Below are 22,787 nucleotides of genomic sequence, written 5' to 3' on the forward strand. Positions count from 1 at the left end.
CCGCAGCAAGGGGTGAGCTTACAACCAAGGGGCGAAGTTTAAAGCCAAGGGGCTGTGTTTCAGCTACGGCGAGGAGCGGTCGGTGCTTTCGGCAGCAAACCCGGGCAAACCTAAAGGCGGCAAACCTAAAGGCAGGGCGGAAGCGTGGGGACGCGAGAGGCCTCGGGGATGGGAGCCGGTGCCTGGCTGGGGAGATGGGGCTGCCCTCGTATCGACGGGTACAGCTGCGGTTATCTCAGCTGCACCATCGCTCCCCACGCACCAGCTGCCAATTACGCGCACGGAGGATTGCTGCTCCGGGCCCCAGCGGGGATTTGGGGAGGTCTGTAAATTAGCCAAGCTTTCCTCGGCACAGACCATCTGAACGCGGCTCCTCGATTCGCCTCGGGACAGAAAGGCGCATCGAGAAATTGCTGGGCCCCGGTGTTAGAAAGGGAAGAGCCGCAGCCCCGCGCCCGCTGCCGAAATCCCAAGAGTGAGAGGCAGAGATGAAGCTGTCCTCGCAGCGCCGGCCGCTGCCCGTGCCACACCTGAGCCACGCAAAGAGGTCGAGGTCTGGTGGATCAGAGCCAGTGATGTATCATGAAAGGCAAAGAAAGAAGGTGGTAACTGCTCATTAGGCAGCAGGAGAGAAACAGCTGGACACAAGGTCCCCAAAGGGTTAAACTGATCTGAGAGCAGCAAAAAAAACCCCCTTTTAATACTTTCTTTAGCATACTGTTTTATGAGGCAATTAAATGCCGGTGAAGAGTTTACAAGGGCCAGTTTCAAACATTTCATTTCGGGACTTATTAAAAGATCTTTGAAGCGTTTTGTTTATACAATATTTTACAGGACCGCATAAACCGGCCCCGGCTCCGCACCTGCCTCTCTTAAACCGCTGCTCCTGGGGGACGCCCGGCCTGCCCTCCCTTGCCCAGCACAGCCGGGACATTTCTGAAGCTGGGGATGAAGTCCAGCAGCCTTAGAAGAAGGTTTGTGGCTCAGAGCAGAGAAGGGGCATGCCTCTCGAAAGCAAAAGACAAGGGACCCCTCTCTTTTGCGGCGGAGAACGCGTGGGACCGGCTGACAAGCCACGTGCTGCCTGTCCCTGGTCCCCCCCGGTACCCCATGCTCCTCCATCCAGAGAACACAGCACGTGCCCATCCCGGCCCGGCAGCTGCATGCTGGGGGAAGCACGGGGTCTGCAGGCAGAATCCCCACCCAGACGTGTGTTTTGCCCCCCACAGAAAGCCAGTCTCCCCCAGTTTGAGACCGGAGCCGACGCGGGGCTGTTCAGAGGGAACGGGCGCCTTCTCGCCGAAGCCCAGGGGCTCAGGACGCCCGCGTGCTTCTGCCAGACAGAGAATGACATTTGTTATCTCCCGAAGCCAGGAGAGACGCTCATTTATCACTGCGGCTGTACAAGGGTCCTCAGGAGAAACGTCCATCCTGCTTGAAAAACAGCCTTTCCAAAGAGCTTTAATTACCAGTATACACTCAGGAAAATGGTTGTTACTCTCCTTTCAGATAAAATTACTCTGGGCAAAAGCCACATTGACTTCACAGCTAGCAATTTTTGAAATAAATGACTACTTTTTATCCGATATTTTGCAATTTAAAGAAAATGCAGTCTTGCAAGCTGTCACGCTCTCATCGGGGCTGTGCTGCTGCTCGGCATTTTTCTTAAAACCAGGCTTTTACAATCAGGTAACTGCAGGAGAGAGTCATCTTATTCCGTTTGAAGGTAAACTCCAGGACTCAGCTGCAGAAAGAAGCTTGAACCATATACACTCACCAAGAGCATGCATAGGAAAAAACCTCTCAATTCAAGTTTTTTAAATCTCCTGCTTTGGGGGTTTGAACCCTGGAGACTCATGCTAGAAAATACACGATTTTCAACTGCAGCATGCGATTGCGACCGTATATGAGCACACTTGATGCCCACAGAGTTTGTATTTGAGCTTTTTTCTGTCCTACAATATTTTTATCTCCTGCCACAAGGTTCTTCAGAATTTATTGAGAAGTGGCACCGCAGCAAGCAGTGGATTCCTTCATCATGCAGTACATAGATGTTCTAGTACTTCAGACAACAGTGTGTAGAAAATAAAACTGGATTTTAATCAAGCAAACCAATCAAGATCTGAAGGGTCCTGCTACATCCATATTTGCTTGGGGAAAAAAAAAAAAAAGTGGGCAAAGTCTTCATTTTGGCATAGTATGGGTCCAGAGCAAAGTGTAGGGTCGCAGATGCTATGGCCTCACCCAAATTTCAGATGAGACGCAGTTTTCCAGCCCTCTTCACGCAACCTGCATTTTCACGCAGAGCGATGCATCCTGTAGGACACTGTGCCCTGCCAGGAACACGTTCAAATGGTTTACAGGCTTATCAGAACGAAGTGAGGGTGGCTTTAACCTTTGAGAGCCACACCGAACCCTGTCCCTGGGGCTCTTCATGCACACCCGTGGATGATCTCAAAAAGGGCAGAAAGTCGGGTAATCTATGTTAGTTACGGCACTAAAAATGAGTGAGAGCAATACATCGGGGCAGATGAAAATTACCCAGAAAAATATGAAGCAGCACACATTCAGAAAACCACAGTCCTGAGCTGAGCGGCGCTGCTCACGGAGACGACCGTGACACGATAAATGAGCGGTTCTGTAAAGCACCGACCCGGTGCCCCACAGCACTGGAGTCAAAAGACAAAGCGAAGGCGAACAGGCAGCAACTGTTCCCTCTCCCTTCTGATTTGAGGCTAGGGATATCAGCTGAAGTCAGCAGCTGGCAGATTCAGTACAAACAAAGGGACACGGTTCTCCAGACACCACGTAATTAAGATGCAGACCTCTGCTGCCGGATCCCAGGAGTCATCGGACAAAATCACACAAAGAAAAACAAATCTACTGAGGACCATTAAGCACCAGGGCATCACCTGTATCTCAGGAAGCCCCTAACCCACAACGCTGGTGCCAGGAGAGTGCTCCAGCAGAGCAGCGCTACGTGCTTGCCTTGCTCCTTTCCTCCTGCCCTTTGTGAACGGTCTCACCAGAAAGGGAGCTGGAAGACCAGGACCTTTGATTCGACACCTTGTAATCCTTAAGTCCTTACTCCACACCCGTGTAACTCCTGTCTGCAGTTAAATCCTGACTCAGACCTTTCCTGCGGTGTCTTGCAAACCATCACTCTTCTTTGCTCAACCTAATTTTTAAGCTATTGTTTTAAGATCAATACTTGAGCTGTCAGCTCCTGGGCTTTAGGGACTGTGCTGCCATGCACGATACCCAGAGGAAGACGCGTCGGACTACGCAGGCGAGCTTAAGAGGGCAGGGTTCAGATGCCTGGAGGTACGGTACCTCCCCAGGGAACACGGCACATAAGGGAAAGGGTCAGAGGCAGAGCTTAGGGCAAGCCAGACTATCAAGGCAGAGGCCGCGATGTGCAGGATGAGGCACCGAGCAGCGACGTTCATTCCCTGTAATACCAGTTGTCCGGTGGAAGGAAGCAGCTGTGTCTTAGTTCGCACTAAATCAGCTACTAGACTAAAAAGCTATTTTGAATCCTGGCTCCAGAGCTATCAATCTTTAATCTCCAGCAGGTATAACCTTTGGGGGGATTCACTCTTGGAAAAGAGTGAAATAGCTGTAAATGGCTCCTGCTTTAGAGTCTGGAAATAGCTCAGGAATATGGAATATTAATGACTGCCCCCACCAAGAGAGATTGTCCGCATTCTGCTGACTAAACAGGGATGCAAACCAAACACAGCTCTCAAAAGGGTACCAGTGCTGCTTTTGCTTTCTTTTTATTACCACAGTGAGCTTATAAGAGCACGCAGTATTTCATTTCTGCAGACAGCCTGGCTGCAAGCAGCGACAGACCACAGAAGAAGCAGATGTCGCAAGCAGCAGAGTGGCAATAGCACCCTCAGACATCACTGGTTTTCCAAACCCCAAGCTACCTCGAACACAACAGCAAGGAGTGGTGGTATCCGTACACTAGAAAGAAAAGTGATTTTCAAAATCCGTAAGGTAACACACCCAAGACAGAGAGACAAGGTTTGGTTTTGAGACTGAATCGCTTCCAATAGCGAACACGCTCCGGAGCAGCAAGAGATCTTGGCTTCACGTTTGAAGGCAGTGCCCCAATACCTGCTGCCTCATGAGCCAGGCACAAAGACACGTTTTTTTGTTGCTTTTCAGCAACATGAGGAGAGAGCAAGAAGACCTGAGCTTAGAGGGAAGTCTGACCTTCCTAATAAAAGTGATTTCCCTGTCTTCTATACTTCCTTCCTCACCCAGTTTCGCATTTGGCTGGCACCCACAGCATCCATTACTGCAGCAGACCAAGATTTTTGGACCACAGGCTGAAAGAGCTGCCGATCACTTTCTCAAAGTATTTAGTTTCAGTTGTTCCCACACGCAAGCTGGCATTGCCACTGAAAAGCCACCCTGTCGTCTCCCCAGGGCACCTTCTTCTCCCTTACGCTGAGGCACACGTTGAAGGCGAGAGGCAGGTCAGGGAATGGTGCAGGGTGTTTTGCTCTGCGTGTCCACGACAGCGAGGACAGGAGGATCACTGTCAGGGTTAGCCTGGGGCCGTTTCAAGCTTCCATCTCTCTGCTGCCTGACATCAAACGGCCCACTTCCATCCTCGTGAACACGGCCTGCGCTCAGACGTAACAGAATAAAATACGATAGGAAGTTGAATTTCAAGGACTGTGAGCAAGGGTACGTTGAGAAGTTCAGACCTGGGTCTGCACAGTCCCCAGCAAGAGGGGAGCCCAAGCCCTACTAGAGCCCAACCGCACCTCCTTAGTGCCAGCCCGTGCTGCAGGACATCGACCGTAGCAGAGTTCACAGGAGATGCCGCTCAGCCCACCTTGCAGTAACAAAGAGATACGGTGAGGACAGAGGAACCTGCAGCTGGAGGTTGAAGGTGATGGCATGCCTCCACGCGCCCTGGGTAAAGGAGGCCTGAAAGCTTTTCTCTGGGAGGACGGAAAAACTCACTCCGCTCCTTTTCTCTTAACGAGACGAACCTTGCTTTCTTTCTATGGAGAAGGACGCAGCTGACTGCGGTGGTTCAGAAACTTCAGCTACTCTTTGCAGCCAAAAAGGTTCACACGTTTTGTAGATCTTTCTAAATACTGAGACGTTCAATGGTCCCAAAAAAGTGCCTGCTCCCGGTTTATCAGCTTCCACTGTTTCCATATGCATAAAGGTAACAATTTCCAGAGCTTTAACAACCTCTGCTCTACCACAGAAAACGGCATTTGCTTTTGTTAGAGTAATGAGATAGGCACTTTTATATCGCATTTACAAGAAAAAAGACCTTTTTGTTTCCTCAAGGCTCAAAAGTCACCGTCCTAATCACGGTCTGAATATTATGTAAAAAACTAGTACCACACAGCAACAGGTTGCGATATTAGGTTGCTAGCTTGACAAATAAAAATCTATAAATAAGCTTTTTAAGTGTCTACATAATTTTGTGGGGAGTTTAGATAATGATAACATCCTTTGATTGTAGAGGCAAAAACCCTCTTCCACCTTCCTCATTGATCAATCATGTGAAGAATTCAAAGGTAAACAAGGCCAGGGAAAGAACAAATGATACCAGTGAATAAATCCACAGCACACCAGTATCCCCAATACCATCCCCTGCTGTCATTGTTATCGCTGGCATCGTACGGACTGAAAGGTCAGCAACCAGGGTGACGTGGACAGTCTCCGCAAGAGGAATGACCACAGAAATGAGGGTTCTTCAGGCTTGGAGAAGAGATCAAAGGGGCGATGTCAGAGCCCTATAAAATCATGAATAAGATGGAAAAAAATTATTTGTTCACCCTTTCAAAATAAGAACTAAGAGTCACCTGACAGTAAGCTGTAACAGAAGAGTATTTTCACTGCACAAGGCGATTTAATTGCAGAACTCACAGCCCTCCAAAGTTTGCACCCACAAATAGATAAACTAACGTACCACAGGAGCACCAGAAACTGTAAGGCACACGTGCAGTCCTTGGTGCAGCAGCCTCTGAAGTGCTGGAGCTCGCTGCACAAGGCAGGAATCCCCCTCCTCGCCCTGATGGTAATACTCTTTCCCTACACATCTGTTGTGGTCAAAGAGTTTCAGCAGTTAAACATCTGACCGCTAAATCTATTATACCCATAACTACTTCATGTTTTGAATTCACTAGCTCTGCAGAAATCAACAGAACGTTCAGAGAAATGCTGATTTCAAATCTGTCAGTCATACGGCCGACACAGGCACACAGATGCACACAATCTGTGAGGTCTTGCTGGAGGAGTCTAAGAGGAAGCCATGAAGACTCTTGCTGCAGGGCAATAGTTTCGATCACTGCCCAGCGAGGGTTTAATCTCAATTTTCAAGCAAAACATCTTGAAAGAACCGTGTTACACCCTGCGAACCCTTCAGGAGAACCGCTGTCCTAGGGAGAGCTGGGGAGAAGAACACGGGACATCTTCAGAACTAGTCACAAACCGGAGCAGAGCACTCTCGAGCGAAGAAGTGTTGGTCTGGGTCACAAAGCGCGACGGAGGCAACACCACAGTTCTCCAGAGCTGCAGAAATCAGTGGATTTTTTCAGAAAGGCGACAGACAGACGCTCTTGAGCGTGAAAGGTTACTCCAAATAACAGTCAGTCACTCATTAAGCCTGGGGTCTCACAGAGGTGGATGGACTGATTTGGTACTAACTCACCTTTTAAAATCATTTTAACTACCACAGAATGTTCAGGTAGCACCAGTTCATACAACCAGGGGAAGAGCCCATTCTTCTGTGTCAATGAAGATGAAACGTCTGTCCAAATAAACTCACAGTTCAATTAAAAAACTTGTATCTTGGGATCCTGCCACATTCTCTTTAAATAGCCAACAGCTCTCGGACTAAGCTAGCTACGAGCAGAGCAGCTCTTACACCACATGAAGCTTTTTTTAAAGAACTGATCCAGAAGAATCAGTTCACGATGACCAAACCTGTAAGTACCAGGGAGGTTTTCTTCAATCCGGAGTGCAGGGTTAAGCCAGGCTTGTGATCAAAGTATTTAAGGTCCCTGTGGTGACCCAGCATAAGACAACCACTGAACTTCAGCCACGGCAGCAGTAACACCCCCTAGCACATTACTAGCAAAATATAGATGTAAATCAAACATCAAAAACAAATTTTATTTAAAACTGCACTCTTCCTCCTCTTCCTAGTGAACCAGCAGAATCTGCTTCATTCAATACGCTGTTCTGAACCATTTCAGATGAGTACGGACAGAGGAAACTGAATGCAGTTTTTAAGTGTTCTCTGCTTTTCTTCTGAAAAAGCAGAGGATCGAGAGAAAACCCGACCAGTTTACTGCTCCTTAAGCGATTAGGTGACTGGAAGGACGCTGAACAGCCAAGTGACCTACTCCTTCCAGCTCTGGCCAGCCTCAGGGTACAGTTTGGGGCAGAGTCTCACACCACCATCCTGACAAAAGTCACTAGAAGACTCCGAACAGCTCTTCCTCCAGAATACTCTGAAAAAGCAAATTAGTGAAGATGAGGCACGCTGAACAGGACAGTGCTGTGCAAGAGGCAACCGGAGAGATGGCGTGAACACACTGCCAAAAGCTGGTGCCTCCAGAGCTGGCAAGATGCCTGCAAGTGCTGTCCAGAGACGAGAGCCCGCAGCGAAAAGGATAAAATCCTGCTACAGACCATATACACAAACCTGCTAGAAAGCAGCTTACACTGCAAACCAGGGTTAAGAGATGCCAGTTGGGTTGAGTTATTTTAACATCAGTATGTCAGGCTATGGTGGTAATTAATTTCAGATTTAGATCACTGCACTGAAAAATGAGTACTCCACAGGTCTTTAACCTATGGTTTGGAATGACCAATAAAATTGACTTCAGATGATCTCAAGCAGTGACTAAGCTCATAAAAAGCAGCAGCGTAGATAAAACACACAGATCCCGCATTATACTCAGCATTATAAGCCATCAAAGCAATTTTAAGATCAAGCTGATGTTTGACTCGGAGCCAGCCCAGGTCCCCCAGGAGCAGACTGACATGTGGAGGCCGTGGTAGGAGAGTTAGCGTTTTGGCCCCAATCTCCGAACAGCTGGAGCCTGTGCAACCTTTGCACAGGAAGGCCATAAAACAACACATTACAATTGTCCAATTTAGAGGTCATAAAAGCACGGACCCGCAGTCTCAGCGCAAGGCTGGAAGAGCCAGAGTTCAGCCAACAACACTCAAGCAGCGAGCCCAAAACCGAAGAATAGCACACTTGCAATTAGGGACACACGAAAGCCACTGCAGGCTGCAGAAGCCTGGCCCTTCCTCCAGTAGCACCGCAGCCTTGCCTGCAAGCGGCCAGGCCCAGACACGCAGGTATCCTTTTCCTTTCTGGCTCTCGGGAAAAATTTAATTATGCACATGCAGTCTTCTTTCCATAAAATCAGGCTTAATGGTAACCGAGTTCCAGGAGCCTCATTTCCCTTCCGCTGCAAAAGCTCTTGCCACCTCCTTTTTGAAGTGGCAGATGCTCCAGCTGACGTGTCGATAGCACACCTGCATAAAGGCAAGCCTGAATTTTGTTACAGGCGAAACCAAAAAGAGCAGCAGATCGGGCGGCCTGTCACCAGCACCTCCATCTCCTTGCTCCAAGCCAGGCTGGGGACCATTTGCGGTAACAGATGGTCCTGCCTTCACACACAACCCAGGAACGGGGGCTCTGGTGGGGCTGAAGCCAGAGGTAATTGTTTCCTTAGCTTGCTGCAGCGCACGAGGAAGCGGGGCGATGGAAACCCTATTAACAGAATACAGCTGCTAGAGAAGACCACTTCAAGCACAAGCGTTCTCAAATGCCTGCTCCTGCAATCCTGCAATCCCACCCTGGAGCGTGGGGAGCCTCTGCTGCATAACCCCCCCCAACCAGGACACTGCTACGCTTCAAGATTTACTGCAGCTCTACAAGAAACCAGTGCCTTGACAGTGATGTCTCATTTCCAAATCTGAACCAGGAGTACATCATTACTTAACTCTGCTCGCTTCATTCTCACGTATTTTGAAAAGGAAATTCAGCAACAAAGTAAAGTCCTAATTTGTTATTTCCAGACAGGTACCAGTGAACTGAGAAGCAGAGCCCCCACAAAACTGCTCGATGCAGATTCTCGGCAACAGCGCTGTAATTAATCCTAATACCACTTCTTTCAGTAGGAAACAGCCAGTTAATAACAGGCAGAACACCACGGAGGAGGACGCAGGCTCTTGAACAGGAATACACAGATGCTGTCCAGCTGCCCGACCCTGTACAGTGCACAAAGAAAAAAGGCTCTTTCGATGCAGACAGACATCCATGGCTGCTCAGCTGCACAGGGATGAGGCCCCTGAGGACAAGATGCTCCTTCATCTAGTTCCGATTCCAGCAGGCAGACCTGGTGCACAAGAGAATATAGATCACTACTGCCTCCAGAAGACTCTTTTGATAAAGAGGTTTGGCCACCCCGGCTGCAGACAGCAAAGGCACAGTCTCATTTGTTTGCTGACAGCTGAGTATCCCTTCCTTTCTTTGCCCACGAGAAGCAGAGAAAGCATCCAACCTGCTCAGAGCGGCAGAAGGAAGGCTTTGGACGGTGACTAAACCACGCAGAGGTGCAGAGAGCTGACTGCCTGGCATGCTTTCCTAGAGTTTGATAAGGTTTTGGGCAGGATGATACATGGGCTGCCTCTCTCCTGTTACCATGGACTGATCTTCCTAATCAGCTTCCTTCCTGCTCCCCAGCAGCTCTGGGCAGGAGCAAGGTGCGTAAGGAAGAGAAACAGGTTTTTACTGGAGAAGAAAATTATATTTGTGAAAAAAGCCTTGGATTTATTGTATGGTACCTAACTCCACACGGAATTTGCACCGAACAACTGGAACTGCAGGCACGCACTTCAGTACCGCGGTGACCAGTGCCAGGGGTCTCAGCCTGCAGAATCTCAGGTTTTACGTGGCAGGCAGAGAGCGGGGACTGCAGCACGGGCACGGTCCCTGCCTCTCAGCTCAGCACGTCTCCAGGTACCGTGTTTTAGCCGCCTGTTTCTCCTAAGCGCAGCATCTCCAGCACTATTCCTCTAGCCCAGCCTCCACGTGAGGCTTTCCTGCCCATGCTACAAACACCTAAGCAGGTTCACTGCCCACGCATTAATGAATCTCTGCACGTTCACTTGCGCTGCTCTTTCCTAGCAAAGGTGTTGTTAAAAAAAAAAACATACATGAGAAGTAAAACGTTACTTGCTATTACTGCCCTAACCAGCACGGCTTGCTGGGACAAATCCAATGGGTCCCTGAAGTACCTCGGATCACTACGGGGTGCTATTTAGAGGTGAGGGTCAAGTTTGCCTGTAAACTGACTTGAGTATAAAACACAAAAAGTTAAAATTTGGTTCAAATGCACAGGGTACAGTAACCTGCAGTGCAAGCTCAAAAAGCAGCACAGAAATTCCCGTTCCAGCTTAGGAGACCACGTCCCCTCCTGCTCCAAAACACCTCGCACCGCTTGGCCAGGCTGCAGGAACAGGACACAAGATATTACGGACTCATAAAGCACGGTGTAAAACACAGAAAATACCTGGCCAGCAATTTCACAGAAGATCATCTTACAAATTTTACGTCTTTGCTATATAGACTGGGCCTCATTTTTTCCACGCCAGGATAGACATGCAGAACAGATATGCAGAACAAAACAGTTGCGCTCTCAGAGCTATTGAGGAAAGGTGAAGAGAGAAACAGGGCTGCAAAGTTCTGCCTAATTCTAAGTCTAGGACTAAGAGCCATGCAGTTACTCATCTCCCAGACGATTTTAAGCAGCTTTTAACCAGAGCACCTTACTCCCCAAAGGTGGGAGGGCTTCTGTTAATGAGGCTTTTCTGAGCACGGTGACTAAACTTGGATATCACCTCGTTGGCTTCATTATGTCCTAGCTCAGCTTTTCTCTCACCTAACACTGATGGATTCAATCTTTTCAACAAATGTTCTAATGCAAGCTCTATCCCCTTAGGTCAGTGTCAAACGATAATATATATGTTGCTTTTGGAACTCTGAAACCATAAAGCAAGCTACATGGGTCAAAATTATTTGGTATGATTTACTGGGGGTTTGCATACGGTAAACTAATTCTGGTGAAGAGGAATTATACTGCAAAAGGCCAAGTTCTTGTGTCTGTTTAGATTTATTTTTGTCAAGAGAAATTTTAACTTCTAAATTCTGTTAGCAACTGGGGCCTTGTAAAAGCGGCGGGGCCTTGTAAACAGAGTCTGGCCAGGAGGAAGTGCTCTCAGCGTCCCATGGCAGAGCTTCACGCGCTGAGCCAAAGCGAACACAATCCCTGAAGGACACACGGAGAAAACCGATAAAAACAGGTGCAGACACCACGGCTAGCTTGCTGCTTTCAACAATCTGTTTAAAATTAAACTTACGGATACACTTGGGCTCCCACCAGACTCGAGCAGAGCCGATGAATCACTGGGAAGTGACAGCCTCCCCGTCTCACCTTCCTGCCCCGCGCTTTGCACGAGGGCAGTAGCACTGGGGGAAGCTGCAGGCAGGGGAGCACCGAGCGCGGTCGCCGCCGGGAGAGGCAGGCAGAGATCTCCTTCCTCCCTACCAAAGAACCTGTCAGGACAAATATTTCCCAATCAAGAGACGATGTCTCCAGTGAGAGCGCTGGTTTGGTTTCTCCACCCTCCTTACGCAGCCAGCGTTCAGGCTCATTTTGTTATGCTTGCAACGTTAGTAATTACTGCAACGCTTTTCCAGGGCGGTGCCAGAGCTGCACAGAAATCCGTTATCTACTATTCTATACCTACAGTAGACGCACACAGCTAAAAAGAAGTCCAAGTGTTGTCGTCTTGAATTGTTTACAGTCCTAAAAGACAAGCGTGCTACCACACCTAAGGTTAAGCTAAAACACTCTCCTTACAGAGCCGCAGGCAGGTCACAAGAGATGAGGAATTACAGAAAGACACTGATAGACCTGGAGCTGGGAAAGGACGTTATGTTCAGGTAAATGTTGCTGAGTACCTGACAGCTAGTGCGGCGCCGCGAGAGCCAGCTTTAATTGCAATTGTCAGTTTAAAATCTAAACAGTTCCAAGTTAAAACGCCCAGAAGAAAACATTTGGCTTAGATGAGTCACAGCTTCAGAAGCTAAGAAAGCAGAACAGAAGCCAAAAGAAACTGCAGAAATTCTAGGTCAGTAACCTGCTCAAAATTCAGCGTAATTAATAACCACTCTTTGCTTGAAGATCTCTCCGGAAGGCAACGGCCTCCCAGCTGAAGAGACGGAGTTCAGGCAGATGCTGTTCCCCGCCGCTGGAGCTGAGGTTCCTATCCTTTCTCCCAGAGTGGTTTCTGATGACTTTCCAATTTTAAAATACTAAAAGATAAAAGCAATCAGAAATAGAAAAGAGACTAACAGCAACGCTTTTAACACAAAACTTCTCATGTGAGAAAAAACCATACTGGCTGTTGGTAAATTAAGCATCTAAGTTACGCAGTACCCTTTAATATCAAGATGACTTACTACAGTCAACCTGTTAATAACTGTTCTAGCAAAGCCTCAGCACTGGTAAGAAACTGCTGATGGTGCTGCAGCGTGAAAAGCAATACTTTCCAACGCACTTCCCAAATATCAGCACAAAGAAGTCAGAGAAGATGTTAAGTAACTGATGCTTAAACTGGGCAGTCGTCACGCTGAGACCGGAGGGAGAGAGCAAGAGCTGTACAACAACGTGCAGCCACAGCCGCTGGCCTTGCTGCCCCAGCTCTGACAAGGCTTGCGGCGTTAGCTGGTCACATTTGGTCTTCACTTTTGGAAAAACCAAGTGTCTTTCAGCCGCTGTGATCCCCGAGGTGTCCATGCGGTGTCAGGCTGCAGGAATGCCAGGCTGCACGGCGACAGTTCCAAAGAATCACTTCTACACTGGACTTGCATGAGATACTGTGATTTAGAGAACAGGAAAATGAAAGGGATGTGTTAGAATAAGCTGTGTGAAGTAGAGTACAAAACTGAAACCAAAATCCAAGGCCTCACTGTGACTTATTTAATCTACGCAGAACTGCCTGAAGGGGTTCTCTTCATATGCTCCAATAAATTTCACTTCATGATAAACGGGGGGGGGGGGGAAATCAGCAAAAGAAGTAATTTTCAGATGGTTAACTATCTGAAAAAGCAGCTGAGAATAACAGAGGAGCATAACCAAGCACAGTGACGCACTTTCAACCTCAGCTCCAGATCCCCCTTCAGCTAGCAGGAGCGGATGAGAGCTCTGCTGCAGCACCGGTGCCAGAACGAAAGGCGACCCCTTGTTTCTTTAGCAAGAGGCAAGGGAGCCTCAGGCTTTGCGTTCCCCAGAATGAGAAGATTTGCTCTTTTTGCACATCTTTCCCCATGAGGTAACTAGAAGGACAAAGAAATCGTGATGCAACGCGACCCTTAACTCCAAAAGCCAGAAAGGTGGGAGGCCACGAAGAGCATTAAAATCTTCCCTAAAGCTCATGGCTGTTTCGGACACTCCTTTCACCCATAGCTTGCTTGCCCTTTTTTTTTTTTTTTTTTTTTTTGAAAAAGAAAAAGGTCTCCAGAGGCCCATAAAATACCTGGAGGAAGACAAGGGACTTCTGTTTTCCAGGGGATGCAAAAAAACCCACTGTAAAACTAACACCCCCCCCAAATATGTCAAACTAAGAGCAGAGAAGTGCAGATGAACCAAACCTAAACAGGTGAGATTCCCCCGGGCTCCCGGGAAGCGATGTCCTCGCTCACAAGACCTCAGCCCCTCGGGAGCACTATCCAGTCCTGCTGAAGGAGCTGCTGACAAGGAAGAGTAAATATTTTCATATCCAAAGTTCAGTTTATCTACTTTCCATCACTTGCTGCCAGTGCTGGAGACTGACAGCAAATTATGCAGACACGCATTATTGCACGACAGCAGAGATGTGTTTGACTGTATTCCTTAGTCTTTCAGGCAGACTTTTGGAGCTAAGCTGTGTCAATATGAGAAGATTTGAGAAGGTCTGTTCACAGCTGTGCAATAAAAAGACATTTACTATGAGCATTATATCGGATGTGCCAAAGATGATATCCAATTCAAACCAGTAAAAACCCCCAGAACAGCTTTCCCTCTACTACCTTCAACCCATATGCATTTTCAATATGCTCTACAGATCTTACTTCGACAGAAGACAAGTCGTGACCGTAAACCTTTTTTTATGCCAACAAAGCAGCTTAATATAAATTACACCTGGTGTGCTTAGCTAAAGTGGAGCCCCTTCCCCTGATCAAAATACACCTTTAGACAGAAGAAAAATAATTAAGAATGGAGCGTTTCGGGCACTAAGAAACAGCTTTATGCTTCTGGCACCCTCCTCCCTTTGGAGATGGCTGTCACTGTTGCAGGGAACACAAACCCGTTGTGATTTCCCACCATAACCGTGCAGAGACACCTCACTGGACACACGAGGCAGACGGAACTCTTCTGCGCGCAGCCTTGGTCAGACACCAGAGCCCTTGGCTGGAGGAGTATGATCGAGCAGACGAAGAAGAGCTGGACTACAGACCCTCTTTCGGCTGCTACCTGCCCACCTGTATAATGGGAACAACTCCCAGTTTGCACTGGTGTCTCCGCGCTGAATCCAGTGGAATTTCACAGGAGTGACTCTCACGCTGTGGCTGAAGTGCAGGTCTCCTCCACAGCGGAGCAAGCCTGGTCAGATCCAAGTTCAACACGGAGAACAAAGTCGCATTTACAGTCAGCTCATGTTAGCGCCGACTGACATACTCCATTCAAGGGGAAAAGTCTTGGAACTGGATTCCTCAAAAATCCGTAAGATGGGGACAGGCCTATTGGAGAGGGAGGAGGAGAAGAGCACCAGCAAGACACCAGACACTGAAATCTTTTCAGAGCATACTTTGTGGCATCAGATTTACAAGCCAGAAAAACCCCAGAACACTGCGATCGTCTGGCCTGTAAAGCACAAGCCGTAGCAGTTACGTGTGTTCACTCTGCTTCAAGTCCAACAGCTGTGGCTGAAATGGAGAATCTTGAATTCACATTTTCAGTGGTGAAGGAATCAACCACGGACTTCCACGTATCATTCAAACACTTCTTTTCACTTAAGAGCACAGACCTTATTGCTAGTCTAACTTTATCTATTTTCGCCTCTGTCACTGCATGAAAAATACTCAAGCTCCCGTTCCTGAGGCTGGAGTGTCACACTCCAGAGGTGCACATCAGCATTCATTCACCTTCCTTTTCCAGTAAAGAAGGCTGAGCTCCTTCAGTCACTCGTTACTCAGCAAGTTTCCTATCACTTTAGTCATTCGTGTTTCGGCTCCTGAAGTTTGCTCAATGATTCAGCATTCTTACACTGCTGATACAAGACCTAGACACACTCCTCTGGTTGTGGTCAGACTACGTCTTTACAAAGTCAACGGGTAGCTGAGATCCCCTACGTATAACCATTACTATCAAAAGAGAATGAATGCAGGATCTTTTGGTCCCATTGCAAGCTCATTTTCAGAGTTACCACTCTTCATTCATAGTCATCTTGCGCTTAGCCAAAGAAAACCATGCTGTTTTTACAGCAAAATTAACCTGCTTCTAACTCACGGTTGACAAAAACCTCAGACGTTCAGCTGAAGTTCACTTCACACAAACAACTTCAGGGAATCCATTCCGGCGTTTGAACGCCTGGTGGTTGTTTCTAGAAGTCAGGGAGCGTCAGACCAGCACGAGGAAGTTTGAACCACGCTGTACATTTCTGTGCAGAAAAACTTCAGGAGGTCACCGTTCTTAAACTTCTCCCTCAAAGACCAACGCGCACCCGAGTTTCTTTGACAGCTGCTCTCCTCCTTACCGAGTCCGAGCCTGTCGCAGTCTGAAGTGGTTTTTTTTTTTCCATGCCCCTGCCCACCGGTGGCTGCGCAGCAATAGCCAGCAGTCGTCTGTCTGCATTAACGGCCGATCAAGCAGCAGCCCTGTCTGGAAGCTCTGCATCGCGACTGAAGGCTCTTCCATCTCGTGCGGATACAAACGGTTCCTGTACTGAGCCATTAACGTATTTCAAGCCTCCACGCTGGAGGATTAAAAGCCCTTATTCCCACAGAATTTGCAACAAAGACCTCTGTGCACTTTGCGGTGCGGTTAAGGCAGGAATCCAACAGGATTCTGGCTGTTGCCAGCTGCAGCGATTCACCGAGAAGCGGCAGCACAATAGGCACAAGCTGAAGGCCTTAATCCACACCATTTCACCCACGAAAGGATCGTCGCTGAGCAGGTGCTGGAGGAGGTTGCCTGTTGACGCCGGTGTGGTGAAGGGGAAGGAGGAGAACCTGGAATAACCCTACTGTAGAGATGCAACATGATGCAAACCAGCAGGCCCTCAAGAACATTCAAAAAACTTGTCAAGAAAACAAGTGCCAATGATGTGATGATAAGAACCAGCTGATGCTTTGAAGCACGCCACAGATCCAGAACTAAAAAGACTAACCTTACGTGAATTGGATGTATTAGCATTCAAGAAGCAAGACGAGAATTTTTAACCGCAAGCTCCTGAGAAAATGAAGACATGAAAAATGGCTTGCAAACTCTGCCCTCCAGAAAAGGAACAGCAATCCCAAGTACAGGGATCCGGTACTAATAATGGAGATGGGAAAAATTAAAGATGATGAAATGCACACCCAAAAGCTGTGTCTATTGAGATACGGAGAACCTGCAGAAGACTGAAAAAACCAGTTACTAATGGCTGCGAAGGATGGAGAAGTAGCCAGGAGGAATGGAGTATATTAAACCAAGAAGAGGTTATTACGCTATTACAAGCTACGGAGAGCTCGCAGCTGGATGTTCCAACCCAGAGCCTGCGCAGCACTGTTCCAACCCGGCAGCCCGTCAGGGCTGAGGAGCAGTGCTCCCATCGCCCCGCTCCTGTGCTCCCGGACCCGCCACTGAACCTGCCCCGCTCCCTAGTCCCCCAGTTCTTTGTGTGGTTTTCTGTTGTGCTGGCAATCAGACGAGCTCTTGCGGCAGAGTACCAGAGCCAAGGCGCGGCACGGAGCGGGAGCACGTGCGCGGCAGCCGGTACGGCGAAGGGCGGCCGCCCTTTTGGGGAGCAGGCGGCCGCTCGGGGGGCTCGGCTGGGACTGCACCTCTTCCAGGCATCAGTCTCAAGATGAAGACCTGCTAAAAGGCCGTTGCGCAACACTTACAGTTCACACAAATCGTTTAATTTTGATTGTCTTACAGGAGCCTATTTACCCGGTAAGCTTTCAAAAAAGTGCAAAACACATCTTTTATTAATTGGTCAATAACTATCTTCCTGGAAGGAGGGGGGAAGCTTCGCTGCTTTGAGAGAGGTTGTCAGTTCTCTGCTGTTAGTAGAGCTCAAAGTACCGCTGTAGGCACTCCACCTAGTGGTTTACAGACCATTTGTAATTAATAATGCTAATGTTTGCTTTAGCAAGAGCCAACAGAGCAGCCAGAATGCAGCCTAGAGACCTAGAATGCATTTTTGAATGCTCACATCCTTAATACGGGGGTACGAGCCTAGACACTTAATCTCAAAACATGCCACAGGACTGCAAAAGCCAGGGAAATTTAGATGAGCACCACGTGGCGGGACCACAAGACTGGCAGCTGGGTTTAAAGATGGCTCTTGACGTTGCTTATTCTTCCTGCAATGGACAGAAAACCAACGTGCAAAAGCAGAAGCCTCCCACACGAACTTGTTGTGATAACGGCTGGGACCAGAGCTGCCAAAAGTCACGACGCATCACAGAGTGGCAAACTAATTGTTTTAGGCAGCTGACTGCTTTTCCAGGAAAGTGGAAAGAATGGCTTCCAATCCAGGGCCACGCAAGTTTACCCTGTTGTGGATTTAACAGCGGGTTCATTACTAACAAGTCATCTGATATAACTTGTACGATTGCTGGAGGACTAATGAAGATTTTGCTGGCTACACGCGTGTTGAGTATGCTTCGTTGAGGTTAGCTTTTTGTCATTCAAGGTTGGCTGCACGTGAGATTTTTATTCAAAGCCATGCCAGGCAAGTCACTTCACTCACTTGAAAGGTAAAACAGAAGAAGCCACCTCTGCTGCCTGCAGACCCATGAAACTGCAATATCGATAACGGTGCACAAATCTTTTACCTGCCACCATTTACCAACAGGTTAGAAGGACAATCTACTTTCTTTCTCCCCTCGCAAAGGGCCTGAGGAGAAGCACAGCCTAGATATAAGGCTGGGCGCTCATACCTGGGGCAAATAGAAGATGAAGGGAATCATCTAGAATGACCTTGGAGACGAAGCAGGTTCTCTCCCCTCCCATGAACACCAGAGGTGCTAGAGAAGTGATCTGCAAGCACAAGATATAGTAATGAAATCCAAGAACAGGGAGGCTTTGGAACACAGCGTGGAGGAAGTATTTTTCTGCTGTGAAACTGTCCGTTTTCTGTAGGACCCAGAACCAAATTCCTCAGAAACAATGGCAGAGATGAAGAAGCTCGGGATAAAATAAACTTCACTGATGTATGATTCGCTCCACTTTGTGGAGAGGTAAACAAGAAAAAAAAACAAAACCAAAAAGCAGAGCTTTAAATCAAGATTTATAAAGGTGCCTAAGGGAATCAGACACCCACACCCCCATATTCACTGGCTTCAACAGGTATCTAAACTTAAAGGCAACTTTGAGTCTCGGTGCAAGTCTTACAACGGGCAGATCACACGCAGATCCTGCTGCCTGGGAGGGCAGCCAGTTCTGGAGCATCGCTTAAAGATTCTGATTAGGTGACATTAACAAAATTCTTCTGTACGACCACCACGGGAAAAACTCACATAAGGGTGAGCAACAGCGCCCTGATCATCTCTAAAGGTAAGGCAGTATTTAGTAGTGGGACTCAAGATCACCCGTTTTGCCTCCCAAGCCAACAGCAAATACTGGGTGAGCAGTATCCAGCGAGAATTTAACTGGGTGCAAGTAAGAAGTCAAGAGCCTGGAGTAAGAATACAGTATTAGGACAGAAGGACAGCAGACGTTACCCCAAATGACTTGAATACCCTGGTGCAGTATCAGACAAGATGGAATAGTTGTGTTTTGCGGGAGGAAAAAAAATCACAGGGGAAAAACCCAGCACCAGCATTGACTGAAATTTGAGATCGTAACCCTCGTGGCAGGGAAGGAAGTTGCTGAAGCCTTCACAGCCTTCCCGACTGATACCTCAAAGCAGAGCTGTACTCCAAAGAAGCTTTACACCGTGTTTGGGGTCACAGGTCTGGTTGCTGTGACACCAGGTCTTTAATGGCTTTTAATCGCGTTCAAAAGGTCCCTCCACCACCCCCTTCTCGCCCTAAGCAGAAAGCCTCTTACAGCCCAGGCTACGCTCCCGAGACAATTGGAAGCTGGAACAGAGAGCAAGCAAGCAGCAGCCAGCCTTCTCTCAGACAAGGTCTTAAAAATAACATGTTCAGGAAAGAAATCACTGGGCAAACTCTCCTGCATTTTCTGCCACCCCCTCCCCACATACATACTGCTTCATGGCTATCAGCTTGGAGTCCATGCTCTCCTGCTTTCCTTTCATCACCTGGATGTCAGTCAGTAACTTGGTTACATTGTCTTGCCGAACCTTTATATCCTCATTCTTTATACTGGATACCTGGAGACAGAAAGGAAGATGTCAGTGATGTTTCCTTCCTACAAAACCATTATTCAAGCTTCAAAGTTGATACTGCAAATAATTCGTCTCCCCTCTCTAGACCAACCGCTGCATTCACGCCTGAGTGCGCTGTGTCCAGGGACTAAAACCAGCCGTCTACAAAGCGAGTTTTCTGCAAGCATATCGCTATTTGAAAACATCAAATTCTGTCGCAGCCTAAAAAAAATATCTTTTTGGATCAGAAATACAGTGCTCGGGTAAAACTGAAGGCCTGCACAAGAGCTGTTTGCCTACGCAAACCTTCAGACAGGCAACGGACCAAGACACTCTTATCTCTGACAATCTTAAAACTAAAACTTAGCAGCCACAAAGACCAGGGAGCGCTTTTGCACTGAAGATAGGAAACAAACATTCTTCTCGCACACTTTCAAAAGTCTCTGCTGCGTGCAGTGAACTGAATAGTGGGCTCAGCAATTAAGAAAGTCATTAGCCGGTTTGAGAAAGAAAATCAGGAGAAAAAGGGCAGATGAGCTCACTGCAGCAGAGAGGCCTGCAGGCAGAACGGTAACCCTCTTCCAGAGATCCCCGAGCAGCAGCCGGTTGCTTGACATCCTCATCATTCCCACTACAAGTGTTAAAGCAGCTGAGCAGAAGATTCTGAGCAGACGATTTTATTTTTCTGATAAAATACTCACGAGAAATGACACCTAGGCATGTTTCACAAGAGCTGTACCACGTGAGAAGTCTATGAATCTGCCAACCATTATAGGGGTTAACACATCTCACCTATTCAATAGCAGCTTCTCTCCACTTCACTTGCCAGCAGGTCATATATCTTTAAGATCTATTTACATCCTTCTAACGCGTTTGCCCACTGTGAAAATGTCTAGAGGAACTAAATGCCTCGGTGAAAATGGCACTTACGGTTATTTGAGAGCACCCTGGGATAGACAGAAGAGTCAGCTACTCTCTCTACACATTGCTTTGATTATTATTTGGAAAAGAATGACAAAAACATGTTTCTCCAGCCCACACTTCAGGACTAATAAATTAGCCTGGCAAGTTCATAAGCATTTTTGGAACTCCTGATACCAACTGTTGCTCTACCATGTCTTCAGTGCACATACTGCAATTCTGTATTTCAAGAAACGAGGGCAGTTGTAAAACACGTCTGTGAGTTTAAAGGGAAAATGCGTAAGTTTATATTTGGGATACACTGGAGGTGAACACATTTAAAAGAATTCAGGTATCTTATCCTTCCTTTTCCTCCTTCCACTACTACATCTAACATTATCTTCATGTGTCTGTGGGTGCACACGTTGTGTGTACGTATTTTTCATTCCTTGAAGCGTTTTAAGTAAAGCCTGCAGCTCAACTAGTGATCACTCTCCCTCCTACTGAAAGGTACAATTGCTGTTCAGTCTCTCCAGAGGACACAGCAAACTTCCCTCCATCAAGCTAAACTCAAACAGATGCTACTTGTTCAGAAAAACAGGAAAAATATAGTGACGCTTTTTACTGAACTCAGAAACAATTTGGTTTGCAAGGCCAGAGTGCTGGCTGTTTTCTGTCGGTGCTGTGGGAGAGAGGGGAAGTCTCAAGCCGTGCCATAACGAACCTAACGCTGAAAACATTGAGAAGACAACCCACAAACAAAAGGGACTGGAACCAAGAACCTGAAGCCAGCTGACTAGCAGGATGGCACTGCAGCTTGTACCTGGGTGAGCGGGCAGAGACAGCCAGAAGAGCTGCTGGCATAGAACAATAACCAACGACACCAATGTCCATCAACGCTTAGAGCACACTGATGCTTTTCAGATTAACCCTCTGCTTTTAAACCCTTTATCTAGAGCAAGATCTGTTGTATAAACTTACGCTGGTTACTTTCCTCTTGATGTTCTCCAGGAGATGTTCCTGGCCTCGGATGAAGTACGGATGCTGGAATTCAGTATCATCTTTCTCTGGCTTCACCAGTCCTCCCTGCTCAATGTGGACAACCTTTCGAAAGCCATCTGAAAAATCAAAGGGGAGATAATTGGAGAAAAGCTTAACAGGCTAAATATGAACTTGAGGAAGCAGAAACTAGCGCAAGTTACCCTTGTTCGCTTAAATACCCAGTGCTCTGTCACCGTGGTATTGCTTTCTAACAAATCTCATCCTAAAAATGCTACGTGGAATGAGAAACCCCTCCTTAAACTGACAGACATTCGGACAGAGGCTTACGCTGATCCTCTCTGTACAGCCTGGACAGCAAGTGGTACGAGTCCTCTCCAGCACCAGACCCTTCCCCTGCCTCTGTTTCTCCCCAGGAGAGCAGAGCCAGACCATTCAGCTACCTGCCCTGCGCAACAGCTTGACACAGACGGCTGCGAGGAGTGGGATCCACTTCTACATCCCAGAATCATTTGAAGAACACCTTTCGCGGCTCTCGCAAGACCAACTTGTGCTGATGTTTGGCTGATAGCATGGATCAGCAAGAAGAAAGGCTGAAATTACTGGAACTAAACCAAGAGTCTCCAATTAACGTCACTATTTCCTGATAAAAGCCCCTCATTCACAGGGAACTGCCCTGTTACGTGAGTGAACAGCACCTTGCCTTGCCTTTTCAATGCAGGGCAAGATAAGGAAAGACATATATTTCAACAAAACTTTTTTCAAGAATACCACCAAAAAGAGACTCAAACATTTAGCGCGCACTCCAGGCAATCCCAGAGGGCTTATGTTTTATTTATTTAGGGAATAAAATGGTTTCTGAGAGCAATTAGCCACGTACTCCGCAACATACATGATGCAGATAAAGCACCGCTGCCTATCATCTCACATACTAATGAAAATAGGAACACCTTGGAGACAAAACCATGCACGTGTCCATCAGCACACGACGGGAGATGAGTTATTACTGCATTTAATTGAACTCCCAAGCCCCTCCGTTCTCCATTTCCGTGCCTTCTCGCAGCAGCACATGCTACCTCACCCTACAAGTCCATGATGCAGACGACCGTAGCTGGCATGCCTGTAACAAATTTGCACATTCCAGGGCACTGTAGGCACCCTGCTCCTTAACTTGAAACTAAGGAGGAATTTTCGTATAGTAAAGGAGACCCCAAGGCACAGAAAGTAAATCAATGACT

The 22,787-nt window shown here is 47.6% G+C and overlaps 1 protein-coding gene across 2 annotated transcripts in view; it reads right to left on the reverse strand.

Moving 5' to 3' along the window:
• HSF1 (heat shock transcription factor 1) overlaps positions 1–22,787 on the reverse strand; it is a 71,229-nt gene that overhangs the window by 23,615 nt on the left and 24,827 nt on the right. For both annotated transcript variants that reach the window (XM_050892688.1, XM_050892689.1), the window contains 2 exons: positions 21,532–21,668; positions 19,532–19,656 (listed from right to left, as the gene is read on the reverse strand). In XM_050892688.1, the coding sequence (XP_050748645.1) occupies positions 19,532–19,656; positions 21,532–21,668 (262 nt within the window). The remainder of the gene's footprint in view (positions 1–19,531; positions 19,657–21,531; positions 21,669–22,787) is intronic.

The sequence above is a fragment of the Gymnogyps californianus genome, chromosome 2 (assembly GCF_018139145.2).
Source record: "Gymnogyps californianus isolate 813 chromosome 2, ASM1813914v2, whole genome shotgun sequence".
Classification (NCBI taxonomy): Eukaryota; Metazoa; Chordata; class Aves; order Accipitriformes; family Cathartidae; genus Gymnogyps; species Gymnogyps californianus.